The 22,669-nt window shown below is 32.4% G+C and overlaps 1 protein-coding gene across 1 annotated transcript; it reads left to right on the top strand.

The window, feature by feature from the left end:
• Nucleotides 1-5,268: 5,268 nt before the first annotated feature.
• On the top strand, nucleotides 5,269-22,062 carry LOC119670563. Its single transcript, XM_038080862.1, has 8 exons — nucleotides 5,269-6,140; nucleotides 14,620-15,968; nucleotides 16,068-16,424; nucleotides 18,409-18,556; nucleotides 18,622-18,785; nucleotides 18,839-20,163; nucleotides 20,226-20,971; nucleotides 21,057-22,062. Exons 1-8 carry the CDS (start codon nucleotides 5,314-5,316, stop codon nucleotides 22,060-22,062), a joined length of 5,922 nt encoding a protein of 1,973 aa, XP_037936790.1. The 5' UTR covers nucleotides 5,269-5,313.
• The last annotated feature ends 607 nt before the right edge of the window (nucleotides 22,063-22,669 follow it).

Here is a 22,669-nt window from a genome sequence, read left to right as displayed (position 1 = left end):
AAAAACCTGATCAAAATAGCTGATTGTACTAAACTCCGATATTAAAACATCATGCCCGGGTAATCATGTTTTCCGTTTGTTTGTAAATGTTTTCATTGATTTTTCGTATATCAATAGTGTTTAACCTTATGAATAATTTTTATTGAAGATTTTTGTATCTATCATATAAAATTTTTCTGCAATAGTTTTTAAATAGAACTTTCTTCGAAAAAAAAAAACGATTTAAATCGGCAAATTTGTAAAGAGAAAATTTAATGCTGCAACACAGCGCAATAATGCTAGGAAATAGATTTTATTTTTTTGGTATGAAATATATATAGATTGATAATTTATCTATTTGTGATTTTTGTAACTTAATTGTTTTTCAATATACTTAAACACTTTTTGATTTTAAAACTTTCTTTTTTGGGAAACTCTAATTTTTGAAATTTGTTCATTTCTCTGGGTTTTTTCTCTCTAATAAAATATTTTGAAGAAGTTCAAAAAACTAGTGTTACCTGTTTTCAGCCCAAAACTAACGAAATGAAAACATTTATGAAATTAGACCCACAAGGTCTAAATTTAGACCATTTAATTTATGACAGAATCAGTTTCTAATTTATGACCACCCTAATATTTAACAGATTTATTCTATAAGCGTTCAATAAACAATCAAACAATTGTTGTTTGTCATTTAGAACTAAATTTGAAAACAGGTTCCAGTATAAATAGAATCCTTACATCTTTTCACAAGCAGCTTTAATAATACGCCGTCCTAAGGAAGAAGTCAAATAAACTTCAAAGTGACGGAATATTTATTTAGATAGTGACTGCATAAAAGAAATGATACTAAAAAAATGAACTCGTAACAAAGCTCTAATCTAAGTGAGTCCAAATATTTTCTTGTCAGGAACTGTCATTCGCTCTCCTTTGTTGTTATTTAATATATGTGAAAACAAAGATACTTTAAACATTACAAATAAACATATGGAAGATGATAAAACGATGTACAACTATTACTACTATTCGATCAATGTCAGTGTATTCAAAGCAATATAATTACGATCATGCGCCAGTTAACGATGTAACTTTGTTAACGATTTTTTTACTGCTTATTGGCCTTTTAAAACTTTCTCATGAGTACCTTTAAAGTAGCGATTAGCTACCTAACTGTCCATTTTGTTATAGTCCGCCATAGTAATGGTAATAGTAATGCTTTATGAGTTGGGCTTAGACTTTTATGCACTAGGATGAGCTTGATCTATTGTGCATCTCTTTGTATTTCGGAGAGATCTTTCGAAACTCTTCATTCTTCAATTGGTATGGACCTAAAATTTTGTATTTTCTGTTGTCTAGTACATCACAGTTGGTGATCAGATGTTCCTTAGACTCTTCCTCGTCACAGCAGAATCTGTAAATATTTGTGTCAGATATACCTATTTTGTGTAGGTGTTTATTGCAAAAGGCGTAGCCTGTTAGTGTATCTGAGAATAATTTTAGACTCTTCTTGTTTAGATTGAGAATAATGTCTGGTCTTTTGGTGTCAAAATTTAAAAATCTTCTAGAGTGATTTAGGTCATCTGTGCCATTCCAAAATTGTGTGAATTTTTTGTTGTGTCCATTTTTTGGTTTTGTGTTGTTTTTTTTAAAGCCAAAAAGGGGGTTGGACCGATGAATGATTCTTTTGCCCCTTTTATGACATTAGGGCCCGCCTTTTCATTGTTTTCGTGTGCTTTATGTTCGAGTACCCAAATCAGAGAGACCTGTTCGTAGGTGGCCAGCTGATTGAGTGCATTGTTGCACTCCATAAGGATTTTTGATGTGAATTATAGCCTACCTTATATAGATCATATATTAAATGATTGCTTTACTTTTGATTCTATTGAAAAATATATATTTTTAAATATTATACCTACTATCCCTGTTAAATAAAGTTACTATTGAAAATATACTTTTCTAATATAGTCAATAAAATTTAATTTATAATATACGAGGTGAATGCATTGCTAGCTAGTGCTCGTTTTAGTTTTAGAATTTTATATATTGTATTTAATTATAATAAATAAATAAATAATAATAAACTACATGTTAACAATTTATATATGACAATGAGTACTTAAAAAATCAAAAAATTTTGCGTTTCTTAGTTGTTCTAGGCTTATAAAACAAAAATAATTTTATTTATATATTTTCCAATGGATTAATTGGTCAATAGTTTAATTAAAACACAACTTTTTAAGTTATTATAAAAATGATTTATTTATTTACTTTATTATTTATTTTTTTTGTATATTAATTATTTAATTTAATTATTTTATTATCACCAATGTTTTAACTGTAGTCTATAGTTATTTTCGGGGAAACTGATATAATTTATTTATGATATATATTATTAATATATTCGAGAAAGAATTAAAAAAGAAGTTTTCGAAAAGTTGTGAGCTACAACAACAAAAATTCTATTTTATATTATTTTAATTAATTAAATTTTTGGCTGACCATACGGCTGTTTCGAATATTGGCAAATATTCATCATTAGTGATCTTGGAATTATTTCTTGTATTTAATTATTCGTAAATAATTTTTTGAGATTGTAAGTACCAGAAATCCACGAGTTTGATTTCTGGTACTTTGATACCCTGCCAAATTTTAAATTGAAGAAATAATTATAAAATACAGTGTTTTATCTAATTGACTATCTAATTGTTTTATCAATTTATCAATTGACCAATTTATCCATTCGAAAATATATAAATAAAATTTGGTCATTAAGGCCGTGTGCAAGTTCAAGTAAATTGAGGTAAAGTAAATTAAAATTTCCTAGCGATTTTTTGCACTGCACTTATGTAAATATTTACTTATTTATTTATTGCACTCATTTATTATTTTTGGTTAAAAGTTTTCAAATTTATTTATTTATTTATTAAACATCTTATAATATTTTTATAATCGTAACATCCAATTTACATAATTTTTATCTAATTCACCCTACTAGAAATACCGACATTCGCTGGCATACCGATATAGTTATCTTTTTCTCTCAATTTACCATCAATTTACTCGAACTCGCACACGGCCTAAAACAATAAGTTTTGAAATAATTTTAACACCATAAAAGTTTATATATTAATATATATTCATATATATAGTATTTATATTAATATATATTCAATATTTATATAATACATATATATTAATATAGATACATATATATTAATATATTTACATATAGATTATATATATATATGTATATATATGTATATATATATCAATAAATTTATCGTAATAAAATGAGAATGTCTTTTGATATAAAAACTTGTGGCAACACTAAAATTTTCATTCATTTTGTTTTCATTTTCATACTATGTCCGTTTGTTGATAAATTTTACGGTAAAAAGATAAAAGGAAAAATCAAATTCACCCTTAAGGCAATGACATACTCGCAAACTTGCAGATGTGGAAATTAATTTAGTGTGCCCAACCACCCACTGAACATGTACACTCACAGACACACGCACACTAGCCAAACAGAGAGACACATAACAAAGTTACTCTCATCATAAACGCACACATTCATAGACAAATACAGTTAAGCAACAAAGTTGTACACGCAGACACATAAAACATTTGCAAAGCACAACAAACCGTAAAGCATCCTGCGAAACAACTTACAGCGCGGAATGTGGGTCCGCATAAACCAAATTTCGATTTATGACCAACACATGGAAAATGAACGTAAGTAATGAGTATGAGCGCGAGAGCATGCATAATGTAGACAATGTAGACTGTGTAGACAGTGTAGACGTAAAAGGAAGGCAAGGATATTATGGTAAGGAATCGTTCGTTCGTTATACACGGCGCTACAACGACAAACAAAGAAAGCAGCATGAGCGGGAGTCGAAGCAGGAGCACTGACGTTGGGTGGCAAATAAACTTTCGCACTGACAGCAACTTTCAGCCAACATAAATAAAAAAGTTTTTCATTCCGACGACTGCGAAAACGGCGAATGACACGAAATACCGAAAGAAAAAATCTAGTCACGGGGAGTAAATCTGTGAAAAATTGCAAATTTTTATAGAAAAAATTCAATAAAATGCCTATGGTATATTAAAAAATAATAATATAAAGTGCGTGTGGTATTTATTTTTATATTTCAAATATTTCAAAAGCGTGTGAAGTGTCTATAAAATGAAAATATGATGTGCAAAAATTTATAAGGAAGCAACCAACCACATTGAAGTGAAAGGATAAAAAATTTTTTGTTCTCCACAACTAATCGACGACAACGGAAATGGTTGCGTTTCCAACGCGTACAGACTGTAACGCGTTATTCGACAAAGGTGACACTGGAATATAGAAAGAAAACAATTAAAAATTGTTTTATATTTTTCAAGGAATAAGACAGGCTCAATAAACGTGCATATCCGGTTTTGTATACGTAAATGGGCGTTGTACCCACAACGCTAGTCCCTTAAACAATAATTTAAATTTTGTCTAATTTTAAATAAGTGAACCTTTGAAATTCATTCCAAGCCGGAAGTGCAATCCAATGATCAGTTTCACTAAAGTCTAACCAACAATTTTCAGGGAGTGTACCAAAGAAACAAAAAAAAAATTTATACAACGACAAAGCAACTTTGCACAAAGTCCTGTGTTGAGTACGCCGCGGCGCGTCGCGGATCGAAACGTCGCGGGTGTAGATATACAAAAAGGAAAACAACAGCAAGAAAGAATAATGCGAAAAAATTTCGGAATTGAAATCTCATATGAGAATTGTGTTTTCTGTGTGTAACTATGTTGTGAAGACAAGGGGGGCAGGACGAAGAAAACTAACAAAGAAAACGAAAACAAAAATACTGAAACAGAAGCTGAAGCAGAAACAGAAACAGAAACATTAAAAACCAAAAAGTAAAAAGTAAAAAGTAGAAAGCAAAAGATGTCAGCTTCCTCCGAGACTAGGATATGTGGAACTATTCGCAAGGGGTAAAGTGAGGAAACTACGGAAATATACAAAAGTATTTTCACTTGAATGGGTAAAGTGAAAAAACGAAAAAAAATAAATGAAATAAAACATAAAAATAAAAAATAAAAATAAAACAGAATAAGTGATAAAATATTTTTTGTTATGCGAGCGAAATAATAAAAAAGAAAAAAAAATTAGCAAACTTTGGAACGTAGTTTTGGAAGTGTGGGGAGTAAGTGGTGGTGGTAATAAATTTAGCAAAAAAACAAAAAAAAGAAAAACAAAAAAAAATTTGTTTACATATTAATTCTTTCTTCCATTCAGTGATTTAGTAAAAATATTAAAAATTTATTTTCTAAAACAAAACGAAATGTCCAAGTCGAACGCCGATTTTAGTGCGTTCGACTTTAATGACAGTTCCGATAATTCCGATATACAAACACGTGGTCCCTACCTAAGTCGTGCCAGTCTTAGCAATAATTCCTTAGTAAACAATAACACCAATAACTCAGCCAGCTCCTCGTCCAGTAACAATGGCAACTCAAATGATTCACAGAATCTTAACAATGTGGGCGGTACAAATGATGAGCACGGCATTGCCGGTGGCTCACAAATTGATACCGATATCCGTGAACATGATGGCGACATTAACGGGAACAATAGTAACGATGGCAATTCAACTATTGGCAATGGTACGCATACGAATGCAAATAATACCGATGGTTTGTTAATGGGTGCTATGGGTCCACATGGTGGCACAATCAACACAGCAGCCGGAACTGTTAGCAATGCTATGGAATCCAATAATAGTAATTGTGCTGTTGCTGGGTTACTTGATGGTGCACTCGGTGGCAGTAGTAACAATTGCAATAATGAACTCGTTCGCAGCAGTAGCGCTAGCTTAAGTAACAACAGTACATCTACCAATCATGGTGGAGGCACTGGCGGTGGCCTAGGTGGGGGTGGCGGTGGCGGTAGCAGCTTATGTAGTGTTGGTGGAGGTTCTGTTGCTGGTTCTACTTCGGCGAGTGAACGTAAAAAATATCGACATCAGAATTACAGCAAAAATATTTATATTGGCACAAAAAATGCAGAAAAATGGGAACACACACGTTCACGTTTGCAGTTCAAAAACGACGTTGAGTTCGTGGCGTATCTTTTGAACTTGGCTGATAAGGATACCGAACGTTTAGCAAAGTAAGTAAATACTATGGAATTTTTATTTTTATTTGAAAATGAATTTTAATAATAAAATTCTATGAAAATTTTGGGAAAATTTTACAACATTGTAAATACAATTTTTGATTTTTTTTTGGAAATTTTGATACTTCATTTAAAAAAAAGAAAGCTTTATCTTTTCAAATTTTATACCTATGATACGAGTACAGCAAATGTACTGGCAATTTACCGGAATTATCAACATATCCATTTTCTCCAATGCAAGAATAGACACTATTACTTAAATAGGTTATAAGTGGGACTATTTCGAAAATTCTTCTCTAAGCACAACAGTTTATTGTTGGAATATGGTACGCGATAGGTAGAGTGCTCAGTTGTAAAAATAAATAGCAAGACAATGAAGGTTTCAAATACTAAGAAAAAAACCATATTTAAAAAACTTTACAAAAGTTTAAAGCTAAAAAAATTGAACAAATTAAAAAAAATGGATTTTAAATCACTATAAATCGAATCCTTCTTGAACTTAAATGGCCATAACAACCCGTTACCGAGTTTCGACCTAAAGCATATCTCTCCAGGCTCGTGTTTTATTAGACACTTGTTTTATATACGATTGTGATTAGTTAAGGTCAAAGTGCTATTACGCTTTTGAAACTTTCCCATCCAATTATTTCATTATAGATCGATATGTCGATAAAAATTTAATAATGTAATTTATTTTTGCTGAATGTATATAAAATCTTGGGGTGCTATCATATAAATTAGTTTATTACGATAGTATTTTCAAAGTGATTGATTTTGTTCTTGCTCTTACCAAAGATTATTTTATTAAATGGTAAAAATTGGAATTCAAACTAAACAAACAAAAATACTACTAAAACAATCTATAAGAATCTCATTTATCTCTACGGTATAGTTTTATAGACGCTATAGTGTCAAAACATTTCAGTCAAGCAGTACAGACTACATGAAAATGATCTTGAGAACATAAATGAGGAGGAGCAGTTTGACGTGATGAATCGAAACTTAACTTAGCATCGTGCGACTACTTACTTTCGGAAGATAGTGGTATTTTGGTAATTTTTCTGAATTAATTTTTAAGGTAACCAACTTTTACTGAGAATGGCCTTTTGTCTCTTTAATATCAGTTATATTACTAACTTGCTAGTCAATTTATACGATTATCATAATATAATTGGTTATAGAAATTGCTACTTTTATACAATTGAATTAATTTTAGTAGATTTAAACTTATAAAAAACTAATAATAAAATTAATTAAATGCTTATTACATAGTTCCTGTCATATAATATATGTGGATATAGAAATATATATCTGTAGTCAAAACTTCCAATTATCAATAAAAAAACTAACAAAAAATATGTACGTATTGCAATTTCTAAGATTTTTTTTCATTAGATTCTAATAAACACATCTGTTTACATTCTTTTTATAACCTTGATCTGAATCAATCATTCGATTTCGTCTGATCTATTTATAAACCTGCCAAATAAAGTAATAAAGGTATTTGAATATTGATATAGTAATAAAAGTAATGGAATATGAATGGTGAATATCCATTTTCAATATTAACTGAAAAAGAGCAAATCAGGTATACGAGTATACCGAAAATAATTTCTAATAATAATTATTTTATAGCTGAAATCATATATCGCTTTTCAAATCTGTAAATTTTCTTTAATTTTTGTGTCTTTGATGGATATTGATAGATCAAAATTCATTTTCTAAAAATGTTCGCTCATTTTGTGCTATATATATATAAATATATAGTACGGATTGTAACCAAGTTTATGATACACATCTAAATAATTAATAACCGTAATATGTACATGTTTTTTCACCAATTCAGCAAGCTATGAAATACTTTAATCCTTTCAAAACATTCTGAACCCATTACTTAGAGATGAAAAGTAGAAAGTAGAAATACAACCCAAAACTATAATCTCAGTCTTAATTTGTAAAATATCAGTAATCTGTTATCATATCACAAGGATGAATACGAATTTGCGAATTGGCTAAACTGATATTGAATTAATTGCTAAATATCTCCAACTTTTTTTAAAGGTTATGATGTCATAGTACTTGTTACCAAGTGTGCAGATTAGCAATAGGTAAATTGATAGATTTCTTAAAACCAGCTTTGTCGAAAACAAAACTTACAAGATATTAACTTATATGTGATACTAACTACTTATATGTGATTAACTACTTATAACTACTTATATGTGATTTTTATGACCTGATTTTTTCTTGATTGACCAAGAAAACGTTTTAGCCTTTCCAGTGTCACAGCTAGACTGCATAGCCAAACGAATCTGACGACAATATTAATATTCGAAATGGGGGCTTCTTAGCTAACTAGTTTGCTACTAGTTCCCAAGTTGTAGACGCATTCCTTAATAAGACTCTATTAACTTTTTTTGTAATTAATATCACTTAACTCTAGTTGGTATCGCTAAGCGTCTACGGATCATTGTGCGGCATACCCGTCTTAGAAATTATACGATTTTTTTTAAACTTTCTAATCTTTGAAAACACCGTTGGAATTCACAAATAAAGTTAATTTATATTACGGTGATTGAAAATGATTGCAGAAGGAGATCTTGTATGGAAGTGGATAACATATTTAATAGGAATATGTAGTATACATATTAACAGACAGTCAAACTGCTTTAAAGTTCTTGAAGTTCAATCCAATTTACATCTAGGGTAGTTTTTGATTGCTAAACATCTCTAAACGTGATGTCGAACGCTACTTGGCAAATTGCTAGGTCGACGAGCTAGCCAGTTAGAGTACTTCAGGTAATCACTCGGAATACCTAAATATCAGCGTACATCGTTGACATCATGTAAAATTTTGCTGAATTCTTTCTGAGTTGAAGAATTTAATAAATGATGGAAAAACTTAATGATATGTAGGCAGTTTTAAACTAGTTAGATTTGTTATTTTTAGAAGAAATCCAGCAATATAAAAAATGTAGATGCCCCGAAAAGATATTACTTTTATGGTCGGTTTGTTGACGAGTCGCAGTCGATTAGAGAACCATACTAAAAGATTGGAACTCCCTTCCATTTTTTTGTAGTTGTGGAGAGAACAATAAAGCAGTTCACATCTGCAATCTCCAGGACCTCTTTTTTCTCTCTAGTACCTTTCTCTAAAGAGCATATTAAGCTTCGGTGAAGGTTCAAGGTGATTTTTAAACCTCTGAGTCTTTTATACAATAACGCAATGAGCCAATAAGTGAATTCTTAGGGTTGCCGGTATAACCTCAAGAAGGTTGTGAAAGGTGAATGGTTTAATTCCATCAATAAAAGGGAAGCTATTATTTAATTTAGGGAACTAAACCTTATAATTACTGTTATTTACATGAGAGAACACTCCTATTATCAATTATTATTAATTCCTATTCCTACTATTCCGATTCCTATCCTATCCTATTATCAATAGGAAGGTTCTGAATAATTTGAAGCTCCTCGATAATAGTAAGATCTCTCCTTATCATTACCATAATGTTATATGATGATTTATAAGATATATGTTTTGTGGAATTATTCTCTTTTTTCATATTCGTCTTTTATTGCTTTTGTTATTGTTGTTTCAGTAAATCAAACTGAAATTCGCAGCATAATAGTTAAATCCAAAGTATTAAAATTATTGGAATATTCCTGCTGTGTTTACAAAATATTTTAATATAATTTCCTTGTTGGCTTGTCTTTATTTTTAAAATAAATAAAACGTAAACATAACAAACCAAAAAATAGAAATAATATGAAAAAAAACTATAAAGAAATCTAAAAATGAAATGAAAGGAAAAATATAAAAGAAAATATAAAAACGATTCATGCCCGGTTGAATCGCATAAACTTGCCGCCGTCACAAAAGCACCGCTCATGCGGTTGCTTGATTCTTTACATTGCGCTTTTCATGCTGCAATGCTGTGTTGGTCTACCTTTGCCTACCTCTGCCTTCCTGCCTTCTTACCAACCCAACTGAATGCTGTTGGCTTACTTGTCTACATTTACACTAACAACGTTCGCTATGCGTATGATGTACATGCTGAAGCTGTGTCAGCGGAAGCGGAAATAAAAATACAAACGCAACGTAACGAAACGAAATAATACGTAACGACGATAACAACAACTACAACAAGAGCAACAACAACACCAACAACAGCAACGGTACATCAGAAGCAAGAACAACAAGCAGAGAGGTTTTTACGCGGTAAAACAGTGCAGCGTTGTGAGTTGCTTTTTTACTTTTTAGTAATACAGTACACAGTATTTTCACTGGCACTGCGCTGGCAAACAAATGTGAATTTGTAAATTTGTATTTTGTGAATATATACGAGTGCACTTACATACAAATGTGCATATTTGTTTGTGTTCAGTGTGCTCATTCGGTATAAAGCGATAAGAATACAGTGTGGCAAATTTCAATTGCAAACGCACAGATTTCCTATGTGAATTTTACCATACGGTTGCACATTATAAACATACACACACGCACGCATATATGCATGCAATCCATATACATATACATATATGGTATATTTATGTATGCCACGACAATAACTTGCTGTCTCAGACTTCGACTCGTACAAGCGAATGAACAAATTCTATGTAAAAAGACGTAAGCACAAAATTGTGCGGCCATATACAATAGGAACTAAGGGAATTCGAGGAAATTCATCAGCACATTTATGACAACGTTATATTTACAACAACAACAACAATAACAACAAAACAACTACAACCACAACAGTCCAAATGCAAAAGTAAAATTATGTGCCATTATATTTAATGCCACCTTGCTCCAACCCCTTAAGTGCTAAGCTTTAAACTAACATGCTTGCTTGCATGCCTTCATGCCTATATGAACGACAACAAGATGGATGTACACACATAATATAATAGGTAAAACTGTATATGCAAATCTTAATGTGTTTGTGTGCTTGTTTTCCATGATGGTCTTCGCATTATTGTAATATGCACAAATGTACACAACTCAATTCGTTGATTCTTGAATTGTAGGAGTCTGCGATGAATTTCGCTGGGCGAGTATTGGGCGCCGATATTTGTAACGCACTAACGGCGCAATTGCACATAAACACAACACAGCAAAACACAGCAGAACACAGCATAACACGGCAGCAATAACAATAACAGTAACAACAATAAGAACAAAACCAAAAACAAAAAAACAGTTACATCAGTTAAGGACAGCACACAGTGGTAGCGAGCGAAAACGTCAGCGAAAACAGTAACAACAAATGTGAATTGGCAAATTCTCGAAATTGATGCCACTCCAATGTGTTGGTCCTATTGCTGCTATTGTTATTGTTGTTGTTGTTATTGTTGTTATTTTTAGTATTGCTATTGCTATTGCTGTTGCGATTGGTATTAACAGTGCACACACAACTCAAAATGAAAGTATAAGAAAAATCAATTAAACGCAGTGCAGGACTTTCTATTAATGTTTATCGTGTCGTTGTAGACATTCTACTTTCCACAGGCGAAACTACAATTTTTCTCTCCTCTATCCTCTATCATTTTTTTTCGTTGCTAAATCTTTCAATGTCTTCCTTAAGATTACATACAGTGTATAATTTTTTTTGATTCTACCACTTCTACTACATTTTATTTATGTATGTATATCGTATGTTATATATATATATATATATATATGTGTGAGCATATGTTCAATATTTGATACAAATAAACACAATGAGAATTGCGCTCATCTATGCATGAACTAATTTTTATATTGTTGTTAACGAAAGAGCGCTCTGGCACCAAAGCTAATTAACTGTAGTTGATTATATATGTATATTTGCACGTGTGTTTGTATATACATTCCTTCCTTCATACTATATGTATGTATTTTAGTAAATGTTTATTTGTGCTGCTCATAAAATGAGTTTTTATGACGATGACAAAATAGTTGGGGTGTGTATGGATTGTGCTTAAGGATAATCTAAATTATTGCAGAAATATATTTGCTACATTTCATCGAGAGCACCAACAATTCTTATATAAATAAAATAATTGCAATTTATTTGTATATCAACCAGAAGATGTTTTATATATTTACCATTAGTTATTGTTCATCAATATTTCTTATATTGATACAAAATTTCTGTTAGCGACGCCTTTAAGTATGCAACACAATTTTTTTTATGTCTTTCAAAAAAGAAAGTGAAGAGCTGAACTATGATAGAAGGGCATAACACTTAAAAGAGTATTATTATTTATCGATTATTCGGTTATAATTTCCTCAAAAATATGAAAATTTACAGATATATATACTTATATTTCATAATCACATAAACTATATAATATTATAACGATTTATAGACTACATTAAAAACAAAAAAAAAATAATATTTAAACTTATATATGGTTTTAAAGCTGTAAAAATGTTGCCAAATTAAATATACATATATATTTGTGACCTGACAGATTATGAAAACATATTTTTATTGATTTGAAAAGTTCTGTAGAAGAATAAAATATGAAAAAGTGTAGCTAAGTTCTAGAGAAGGAATTAAAAACAAAGATGATTTCAAAGATAAAAAAGATGAAAATTTACAGATATATGTACTTATATTTTATAATCACATAAAAGATCACTATATTATAATATAGTGATTTATAAACCAAATCAAATACAAAAAGAATGAACATTAAAACTTTTAAAAGGTTTTAAAACTGTAAAAATGTTGCCAGATGATATATATATTTCTAATATGACAGATTATGAAAACATATTTGTATATTCTTATTGATTTGAAAAGTTTTGTAGAAGAATAAAATATGAAAAAGTATAGCCAAGTTCCACAGAAGGAAGAAAATTCAAAGATATTTTATTGAAATAGAAATTTTCGATTCATTACCTGTAAGATAGATTTCCATTAAGTAAAGCATAATAAACCTTAGAAAGTACTAAACAAATTAGATTTAGATTACAACATAATTTGATGAATTTCTATATTGGAAATAATCCAATATATTGGAACCAAAACGTAGAACAGAGAAATAAAAAATCTAAAAATCCTTAAAGGGGTGTTTTAAAAGCTCGAAATGTAGAGTTACAAAAAAAATTCGAATATGTTATGGATCTAAGTTCTAAAAAAATGCAGTCAGAAAACAGGCATAAAAAATTGGTGATAAGAAAAGAACGACAAAAAGTGAACTATTTTCGATATGTGAAGCTTGAACCCGATTTCTTCTATTCAGAAAAAAAATAAATTTAACTATTCAGGCTCAAAAACATCTGAAACTGAACTGGACATTAGAAGAATTAATGCACTGCACAGAACAAAAAAGAAACATATTTCAATCTAATATCAAGAGATGTAGTTAAATACATATGATAGCACATATCCTTGTTAACGATCGTGTTTATACTCGTTTTATACAGTATCGTTTACATATGGTTATATTAAATCTCTATAGCACGTTGTGATTTATTTGAAAACAAGGTTTTTAATAACTAATTTTAAGAAATATTTTAAACATTTTTCCTTCTTTTTCTTAAACATATGTTAAGCATATTTATATTTTCTCTCTTGGGCTATAAAACTAATCAGAATTCATTTTCATATGTACACAGTCCACCATACTTTATCATCTATCATTATCTTACAGCATAATTTTAACATGCATATATTTAAATATATATCAAAATCTAACTTAACAAGAATCTAAATCTGTAAAATATATAAATCCGTGTCGGGAATAATATTCCTCTTCAGTAGAAAGCAGCTAGGGTTACTAACAGGTTGACAGTTGTTACATCTTCACTTGTCTCAACCGTCTCATTATCGTCTCAACAAGATGTGTTTATTTGAGATGCGTCTTCCAGTTTTTCACTTTGTGACTATCCAGGTTTGAAATTTGACCTGAAAGAGTATGCTGGATAGGGAACTTATATTCTGATATGATATTCAAAAATGCATGTTTTGGCCTTTCGTGTGCTTTCTTGGCCTTTTTGCAAGTAATTATTTTTGAACCGGCATTTTTTATTTAATCCTTTTATTCGGTGGGTTTCAAATATACGTTCTCGACTAATAATTCGTAAAAAACGAACAAAGCCCATTATATTATTGATTCATAATTTTAAATTACTAATTAATTATAATTATTACTATAACACTTTTGGGATCATACTTATGATTTTTTTACATTTCTGGGTAATGATTTCATTCGCAATCCATTTACAAAATACTTTGAGTGTACAAAGATTGTGAACTTCAAAAAAGTACACATGTATTAAAATCTATATTATTTAATATTTTTTTTTATTTTACTTGAACATTTATTTTCATAATTAATAAATTCTATGATATCAAATACCTCTAGTTCCCAAAAATGCTTAATGCAGCTACATTCGAACTAAAAAAACAAATGTGTTTATAGATGTATTATTATTCAATACTATGACTTAGATTAATTCTCTTTCCTCTTTTAATTTCAGTCTACCGGCTCTGGCGGATCAAAATTCCACCACTAAAAGCTTTGCGAATAACTTCAAACTTGAACCCAATCTCAGCGCCAAAGAGTTTAACACTAGCCAAGCAGAAAATGGAGATTCACAGCCCACACGTAAAAAATCCAAGAAACGTGTACAATTCAGCGATGCACTAAATGGCTTCCCTAAAATGAAGGATTTTTCAAATTTCGCTATGAAAGCAAAGAAACATGACCAGAAAATGAAAAACGTTGGCAGTAATGGCGACTTACTACCGGAAGTACTGGACTGCCGCATAGCTGAAAAAATAAAAAGCGAACTTGAAGAAAAATCTGCATCAAAAGAATCACTACCAAATGCGCTATGCCTAAAGAAAGGTGATGAACAGAGCGATGAGGAAGACGACGATGACGAGAACACTAATGCTGGCGCATCGACCATTACAGATGCAGTCGATGGCATAAATGGTCAAAACAGTAATTTCCGTATGCGTATCAAAAATAAGAAAAATAGCAAAGGCATGGCACCACCCAATAGTTACAATAATCTGAACGCGAATCCAGAAGATGATGAAGATGAAGGCGAAGACAGTGAGTGCGATGATGATGATGAGGAAATGGATGAAGAAGCAATGGCCCGTGAAATGAAAAATGAACAAAACTTTGTTGAAGAAGAAGATGAACATGACATTGCTTTCCGTTCGCATCAATCGTGTCGTGAATGCTCCATCACACACGACCAAAAAATGTGTCCGCTGCGTAATGCTATGAGCACAATAACAGATGCAGTAGACTTAGCCGAGTGGATTGAACGTAAAAATTTGGAAGCATTGGCCAAACTGAAAGCAGATGCACATAGACATGCGAAACAAGATCACGATGATGATGAGGACATGGATGAGACTTCTCAAATGTCGGAATTGGAAACAAAGCCATTAATAACATTTGCCGAAGCTTCTGTGCCAGCAGAATTTGAGTTGCATAATGTGGAACCAAATGTAACCGGGGTATTTGTGCGTAGTGAGGTAAGAGCATTTACAAAACTAGGTCCGCTAATTGGTCAAAAGGTGGAAACGACTGAGGTACGTGAAGGCAGTGATATGAAGTGGATATTTGAAATATGTGAAGCTGGCGCAGAAAAATCGCAATTGTTGAGTTGTGAAAATCCGAACACGTCAAATTGGTTGCGTTACATACGACCAGCGCCCACCTATGATGAACGCAACGTCAATCTGGTTTCCATTGAGCGACAAGCATATTTTGTTACATGTACAGAGGTTAAGAATGGCATGGAGTTACTTTACTGGAGTGATGAGTGTAACACAATGTGGCGAAAAAAGCACACGGAAAAGATAAGTGAGTGCAGTCAATGAGTTATGAAATGAAGTCTTACACAAATTATTTAAAATCCCTTTTTTATTATTATATGAACTTAATAAATCGCTTTTATTTTAGATTGTGGCGGTTGCAATTTGAAATTTGACCATCCACTTTATTATCGTACACACTGCTCCGTGTTTCATGATCCTTCAATGAGCCTAACCATACGCAAATATCATTGTAAGGTATGTGGCGAGGCAGTGCTGGGCAAGGATAACATTACCAAGCATGCGGCGGAAAAGCATGATGGAAAGGGTGCATATCAGTGCCAGTTTTGCAACAAGTTCTTCTTGCGTCTCAACTACCTTGAAATGCACCGCACATACGGTTGTGCCGCAAATCCAAATCGGGCACGTCCGTTGTGTGATTTTTGTGGTCGCAAATTTTGCCAACCACAGAAATTGAAAGCTCACATTAAACGAATGCACAGTGGTAAGAAGGCTCAAAGAGAGTCCTGTAGTAACAGTAGTTAAATAGTTTGCTACAAAATATATACATATGAGCATACGTATATAGTATAATAAATTTGTATGTATCTTAACTATGTAGTTAATGTAGTATATTTGTATATTTGAAGCTATGTTGTATGTATTCGTATTTTATAGATATGTATGGTATATGAATTTCATAAGTAATAAGTAATTAATAAGTCTCTGGCGTATTGTATCGTGCCTATCATGCTTTCAATAGTTTTAATTTCACTAACCCATCTGAATCATTTTGATTTTGGTACTTTGATTGGCTAACAATTTTTATATTAATTTAGTATTTTTGATTTAATACTCATGAAACTCATAATGGACAAGTTCATCATGACGCACACTCACACAATACCAAAGTCATCCAACAATACTGAAATTGTCACCCAACAATATGAAAGAGATATCTAAAATAGCTTAATATGTATTCTAAAAGTACTAATAATAAAGACGATTAAATGTTCATCTTCTTTAGCAAGTTCCAATAATCCAGTGTCCCTAGTTGAGAAAGGAACAAACATTAAATATAATTTTTGATAGCAGATAAATTATAAATTTAACGACTTCCACAAGTCTTTATAATAAAATTAATTGAACATTTCTACTCATTAATTTTAAGAACTAAAACAGATATCCTTTATATAACGTGAGCTACCCGCATTACTTAAACAAATCTATTTTTATTAATATAAATTTCTATTTGTAATCTCTTTAATCTCTGATCTCTAAAAACTAACTTTCGCAAATTAAAATACATATTTGGCGTTGATATTTACACTTTTAGTGCCAGATATACATATATAATGTCGCCAGCTAGTGTTTTCCTAACATCTTTTATAATTAAAAAGTCATACATCCTTGAATGAGATGTCAGTGCATTCATTGGTAAATTAAAATTGGTCACCAAATCATAGGGACATTGTCATAGACTTGGCAACTGTAAGGTTAACGAAGAGAACATATAAAACACACACAAATATCCATAACAACATCCAATAATGAGATAGGATGTTGATTAAACCTGCCTAAAACAAAAAGGGATCATAAGTTTAATCTTATCCGCCTTTAACTGTTTAATATAATCACCGTTGTTATCTAGACATGCCAACCAGTTATGGGTTCTTTTCAGCAACTATTATCTGAGTTACAGTTCAGTGCTGTTCACTTACTCTTCCACTGCCAAACCTGAAGGAGTACGTCCCCTTTAATGTGTTGCAATATCAGGTATCCAATATTGACTATATAGGAATTTAAAACATTGCTCGTTTCATTAAAATCACATTGTTTACCTGTTCTGATATAACAATATCTTTACCTTGGTATCTTGGAATTATTAGGGACAAATAAAAACTGTGATCTCACACCGCAGATACCCAAGTGAATCTCTTCTTTTTGTATCACTGCTTTATTTTAAGGTTTTACCATCGGGATCCGTAAGAAAAGATTTACTAATTATAGCACGGCTTTTTACTAACATTTATTTTAATATTATGTAATTTTCATATAATTAAAATAAATTAATAGCTCAATTTAACATCGGAACCATTATAGTCCACAATCAGTGTTAGAAAGCCATCATTATATCAAATCCTTTGTCATTTTATGACATATTGTAACTTCTTTCTGTTACTCGCAAATGTGATAAAACTCTCTCCTGAAACTCTTCTTTTTATAAAAAGTAATAGTAAGACCTTCAGTAATTATTTTAGCTCTTAATTCTGAATTCCTTCAAATACTATAACTTTTGAATCTATTGCTCAAAGATGATCGCACCCAGACAATACACACACAATCATATGCATCGTTATATTCTGTTTCGTTATTTATTATTTTCCAAATCACCACAATCCAAAATTTCATTTTCTTCATAAATTTCATTTTAGATATGGCTGAAGTTTTACGAGATTTTCAGTGTAAATTATGTTCAAAACTTCTAGGATCACGTGCAGCACTGCAACGGCATTCGAAGGAGGTCCATAGTCGGAATTCCACTGTAGTCAGTTGTCCAAGATGTCAGAAGCTTTTCCAGAATCGAAGTAACCTTAAGATACATATGTTAACTCATTCTGGTGTGAGGCCCTTCAAGTAAATATATATTACTACTTTTCCCTCTTGCTCCATTACACAATCTTAAAAACTCTGTATTTCAGATGTGCGGAACAGGAGTGTAATGCTGCTTTTACAACCAAACAGTGTCTACAGTTCCATTATAAGAAGGTACACAATTATACACAGGAACAAATGCCGAAGATTGAACGCAGTGTTGCCTACACCTTTGATGCATATTCCGGTGGCATGAAAGTAGACTTTCTCGGTACGACTTGTATGATATATCTTAAATTTTGATTAATTTTATTTAAAATTTAGAACAAGCACCACGACGACGCCGAAAGAGCTTGGAGGATCAAAATTCTATACTTAGTTCTAGTATACAAAGTGATACCGAATTTTCAGATGATAATATATTTGAAGCCATCAAAAAGTCTGGTAAATCCATTAAAGACTTATGTCGAAATGAACCTAATCTGTCGTTGCTGAGTTCCAAAATTTCCAGCATGTTTGGTGAAAAAGTCGCAGGTACAAGAAAACGCAAGAAAAAGAAAGAACAAACTTCAGCGTTACTGACTGAAGACGATGAAGAAGATGAACGCTTAGATCAGGTGAGAAGAAAACAGAACGCACAACTCAGTCTCGTAGAATCATTTTTAACAACAACCGCACAACGTCTGACCGCACAGCAACAAGTACAGCAAGTTGTAGCAGCTGCAGCGGCTGTATCTGCAATGGCTGGTAATAATGCAGACGATCCTAATAAGATGCACATGATGACAGGTCTTAATCCCCAACATATGGTGAACATGGGACATGGCTCATCTATGGTAAATGATGATGAAGAAGATGATGAAGATGACGAGGATGATGTGCCAAGTCATCATCACGTAGGTCAACAAGGACTTCATGACAATAATAGTTATCGTCATCATGCTAACATGAATCCATTAGGACAAAATTTGGTTGTGAGTAAGGGTAGTAAAAAGTGGATAAGCGGTGATGATAGACATATGAGTCGAGACTGTAATTCAGTTGATCGCTGTGGTATGGGAAATAATGATGTGTGCGGACCTAGCATGAATAATAATCAGTCTTCTTGTGGTATGTCTGGAGTTGGTGGTCCTAACGATATGGGTATACCTGGATTTTCAGTACCACCCGGCGCTGTTGATGATCCAAGTAAGCTTATTGGACAGAATCGTGACTTTTTAGCGCGTTTAATGAACTCTGCCAATGCCAATCACACGCATCATAATACTGCCAATCGAGAAGAAGATGAAAATTCTTCATTTCTAGATGTAGTAGAATCAAATAACACAGGTGTGGGTGGTCAGATGTCGCAATATCATCATGCTGGCACAAATAATGCAACGAATGTAAGCAGTGGAGCAAATGTTGTTAATGGTGTGGGCGCGAACTCAGCTGGAGCAACTGGTAATGCTGGAAATCAGGGTGAAAGTACGCAAATGCAAATTAATTCGCTTACGCATCCACAATCGTTTATGAGTTCTTTCTACAACAATGCAAATGCAAGACTGACTGGATCCGGCTCAAATGCATCCACATCTGCAAGTATGTTAGTTGAGGCAGCATTAAATTCTGTTGGTAATATGATTGATAATGAAAGTAACGAACTTAAGGTAAGTTTGCAAGTAAATATTCAACCCAATAATTTTACCTGTACTATTTGTGTACTTTATAGGTTCCCACCGATAGTAATATAAACACAGATAGCCCAATGAGTTCACACGTAGATTCAGAATCAAATCGATTTAATAGTTCTACCAACAATCCAATAAATAGCATGGAAAACTTAGAAAATGAATTAAAAATGATGAAAAATCTTAGTAACTTCCCAATGCAAATACCACCACTGCCAATGTTTCCAAATTCTGGCAACAGTATGAATTCCTGCAACATATCACCAAATGCATCGACACCCACAAACCCGCAAAGTAATCAAAATAACGAGGCTGATGTGGATCCAAGTTCAACTCCTCGTCCTCAACATATGGGTGGCGCACCAGATTCTGATGGCTTTTCTTCCACACATCATCGAACACCGCCAACACCACAACCCATATCACCGGGCAGAGATTATGGCATCTTTGGTACTGGTGGATCTAATGGAACCCCTGGTGGCCCTGGTACTGCGGGCAGTACTAGTAGTGGCAACAGTGGCGCCGGCAGCACTACAAATAACATATCAGCTTCATCTCCTTTACCAAATATGCAATCTCAAAGACGAACTGCTTCTAGCGTGGGAAGCGTATATCCAGAACATGAGCTAATATCACCAGCGTCTTCGCCTTCAATACCTCGCTATAATTTTAATGGTGATATGTTACGACATAAACGCGCAGAGCAAGATAATGATAGGCGTCAAAGTCTGACCGGACATAATCACCTCTCCAGTGATGATGAAAATAGTATTATACCGCAAAACAGGTAATTCATTGCAAAATTGAATATTATTTTTAATATTTATATTATTACTGTTTTAAAACAAACAAATTATCTTTTTTTTTTGCAGCTCTGGTCAGGATATGCGTATGAAATTTTCTCAATCTCAAGTGGACTTAATGTATACGAAATACGAAAATATGGCTAATGCTAGTAGTCTTAAGTACAATAATCAAGATTTAGATTCCCCTGCCGAATTTCGTAGTAGTAATAGTTCTGCAGGCGTTGGCTCAGCAACAGCTAATGAAATGTCAGACCTTCAAGGGTTAGATATGTCATCACGTTCAAATATTGGTTCCACAAATTATCATCACAATTTTCAACTACCAAGTAGTGCTAGCTCGAACATACCTGGCATTGGTCGTTACCATCATCACATATATGATATTCTATCCGAACGAGAACAAAACCAACAATCCCAAACACAACAACAACACCATTCATCTGCCACTGCTGCTCAACATCAACAGCAAGAGCATAGTAGTCAGCTGGTAATGCAACAACATCAGAGTTCAATGCATAATATGTTGCCAGAGCAATTAAGTGAACAAGAACATGATCAAGCCACATCTGTTGACTTAAGTCGTACCGCAAACTATGTGGTGCCATCACCGCCGCAATTACCCTATAATCATCCTCATCATGATATGCTGCGTATGGCCTCACTAGATTTAACACCGAATACGAATATGAGTGTTGGTAATAATCGCTCTTTCCTCTCATCACAAATGCAGCATCAGAGTCGTGAAAGTTTAGAACACCATAGATTATTATCAACAGTTGAACAACATCGTATATTAGCAGCATCGAATGCTGCTGCTGCTGATCAACATCGTCTATTAGTTGATCCCACCGCACATTTATTAATGGAACAAAACAATCGTTTGTTGAGTTCCGATCAGTCACGTTTACTGGGTGAATCGGCACAAAATAGGCATATGGCACGTGGCTTTGGTGCTTATCATCAGGTTGCTTCTGGTAACTATCATCCGGGTGTAAGACCACCAGTGCTGCCAACTGCTAATCATCATGCATCAAATCCATCAAATTATCATCCATTTCCAGCGTACTACTAAAGCTTTTTGATAATTGAAATTGGTTGAATTACTTTAATTCATTCGATTTTGTATACAAAAGTTGAGATATTTAAAATATTTTATAGTATATTTTTTTTGATTAATGAAAAAACATAACGATAATGTCAGTCGATACTCGTATTAACTGGAGAACATACATTTTTTCCTTTTTCAATGAATTGTCTGTACCAACTGTTTTCAGTGTACTTGATCTACTGTAGATTGATTACGAAGATTTCAAAACTACTATAGTGAGAGATGATTTCTGCTCGAACTCAGTTTTTAGTAATTCACAGATAAGTCGGATAATAGACATTATATAAATATTGTTTTACTTTTAAGCAATGAGATCTCTTCAAGAAGAAGAAATATTTTCTAATATGTCAAAATCTGTCATATTAAGATCGAAGCCTCGAGGTGTTTTGTTTTCTAACATATGGATTGATATACAATATCAATGATTGGAACAAAATCTTAATGGTAGATTTATATCCTTTCCGGTGAACATTTTTACTATATGCACTGCAATAGTATCAACATTTTCCTGATAAACTCGTGCCCAAATTATATTACTTTTTGAAAGTGAAAAATGGAATTATTAGGCTTA

This window comes from Teleopsis dalmanni, chromosome 1, assembly GCF_002237135.1.
Source record: "Teleopsis dalmanni isolate 2A chromosome 1, ASM223713v2, whole genome shotgun sequence".
Taxonomy (NCBI): domain Eukaryota; kingdom Metazoa; phylum Arthropoda; class Insecta; order Diptera; family Diopsidae; genus Teleopsis; species Teleopsis dalmanni.
Note: the sequence above shows the minus strand (reverse complement) of the source record. Positions and strands in the feature narration are given on the sequence as shown.

Bases quoted from the DNA above. Each gene is read 5' to 3' on its own strand.
- LOC119670563 (XM_038080862.1), top strand. From the start codon at position 5,314: ATGTCCAAGTCGAACGCCGATTTTAGTGCGTTCGACTTTAATGACAGT. The intron at 18,557-18,621 runs GTAAATATATAT...TCTGTATTTCAG, and splicing joins TCTGGTGTGAGGCCCTTCAA to ATGTGCGGAACAGGAGTGTA. The intron at 20,972-21,056 runs GTAATTCATTGC...TTTTTTTTGCAG, and splicing joins AGTATTATACCGCAAAACAG to CTCTGGTCAGGATATGCGTA.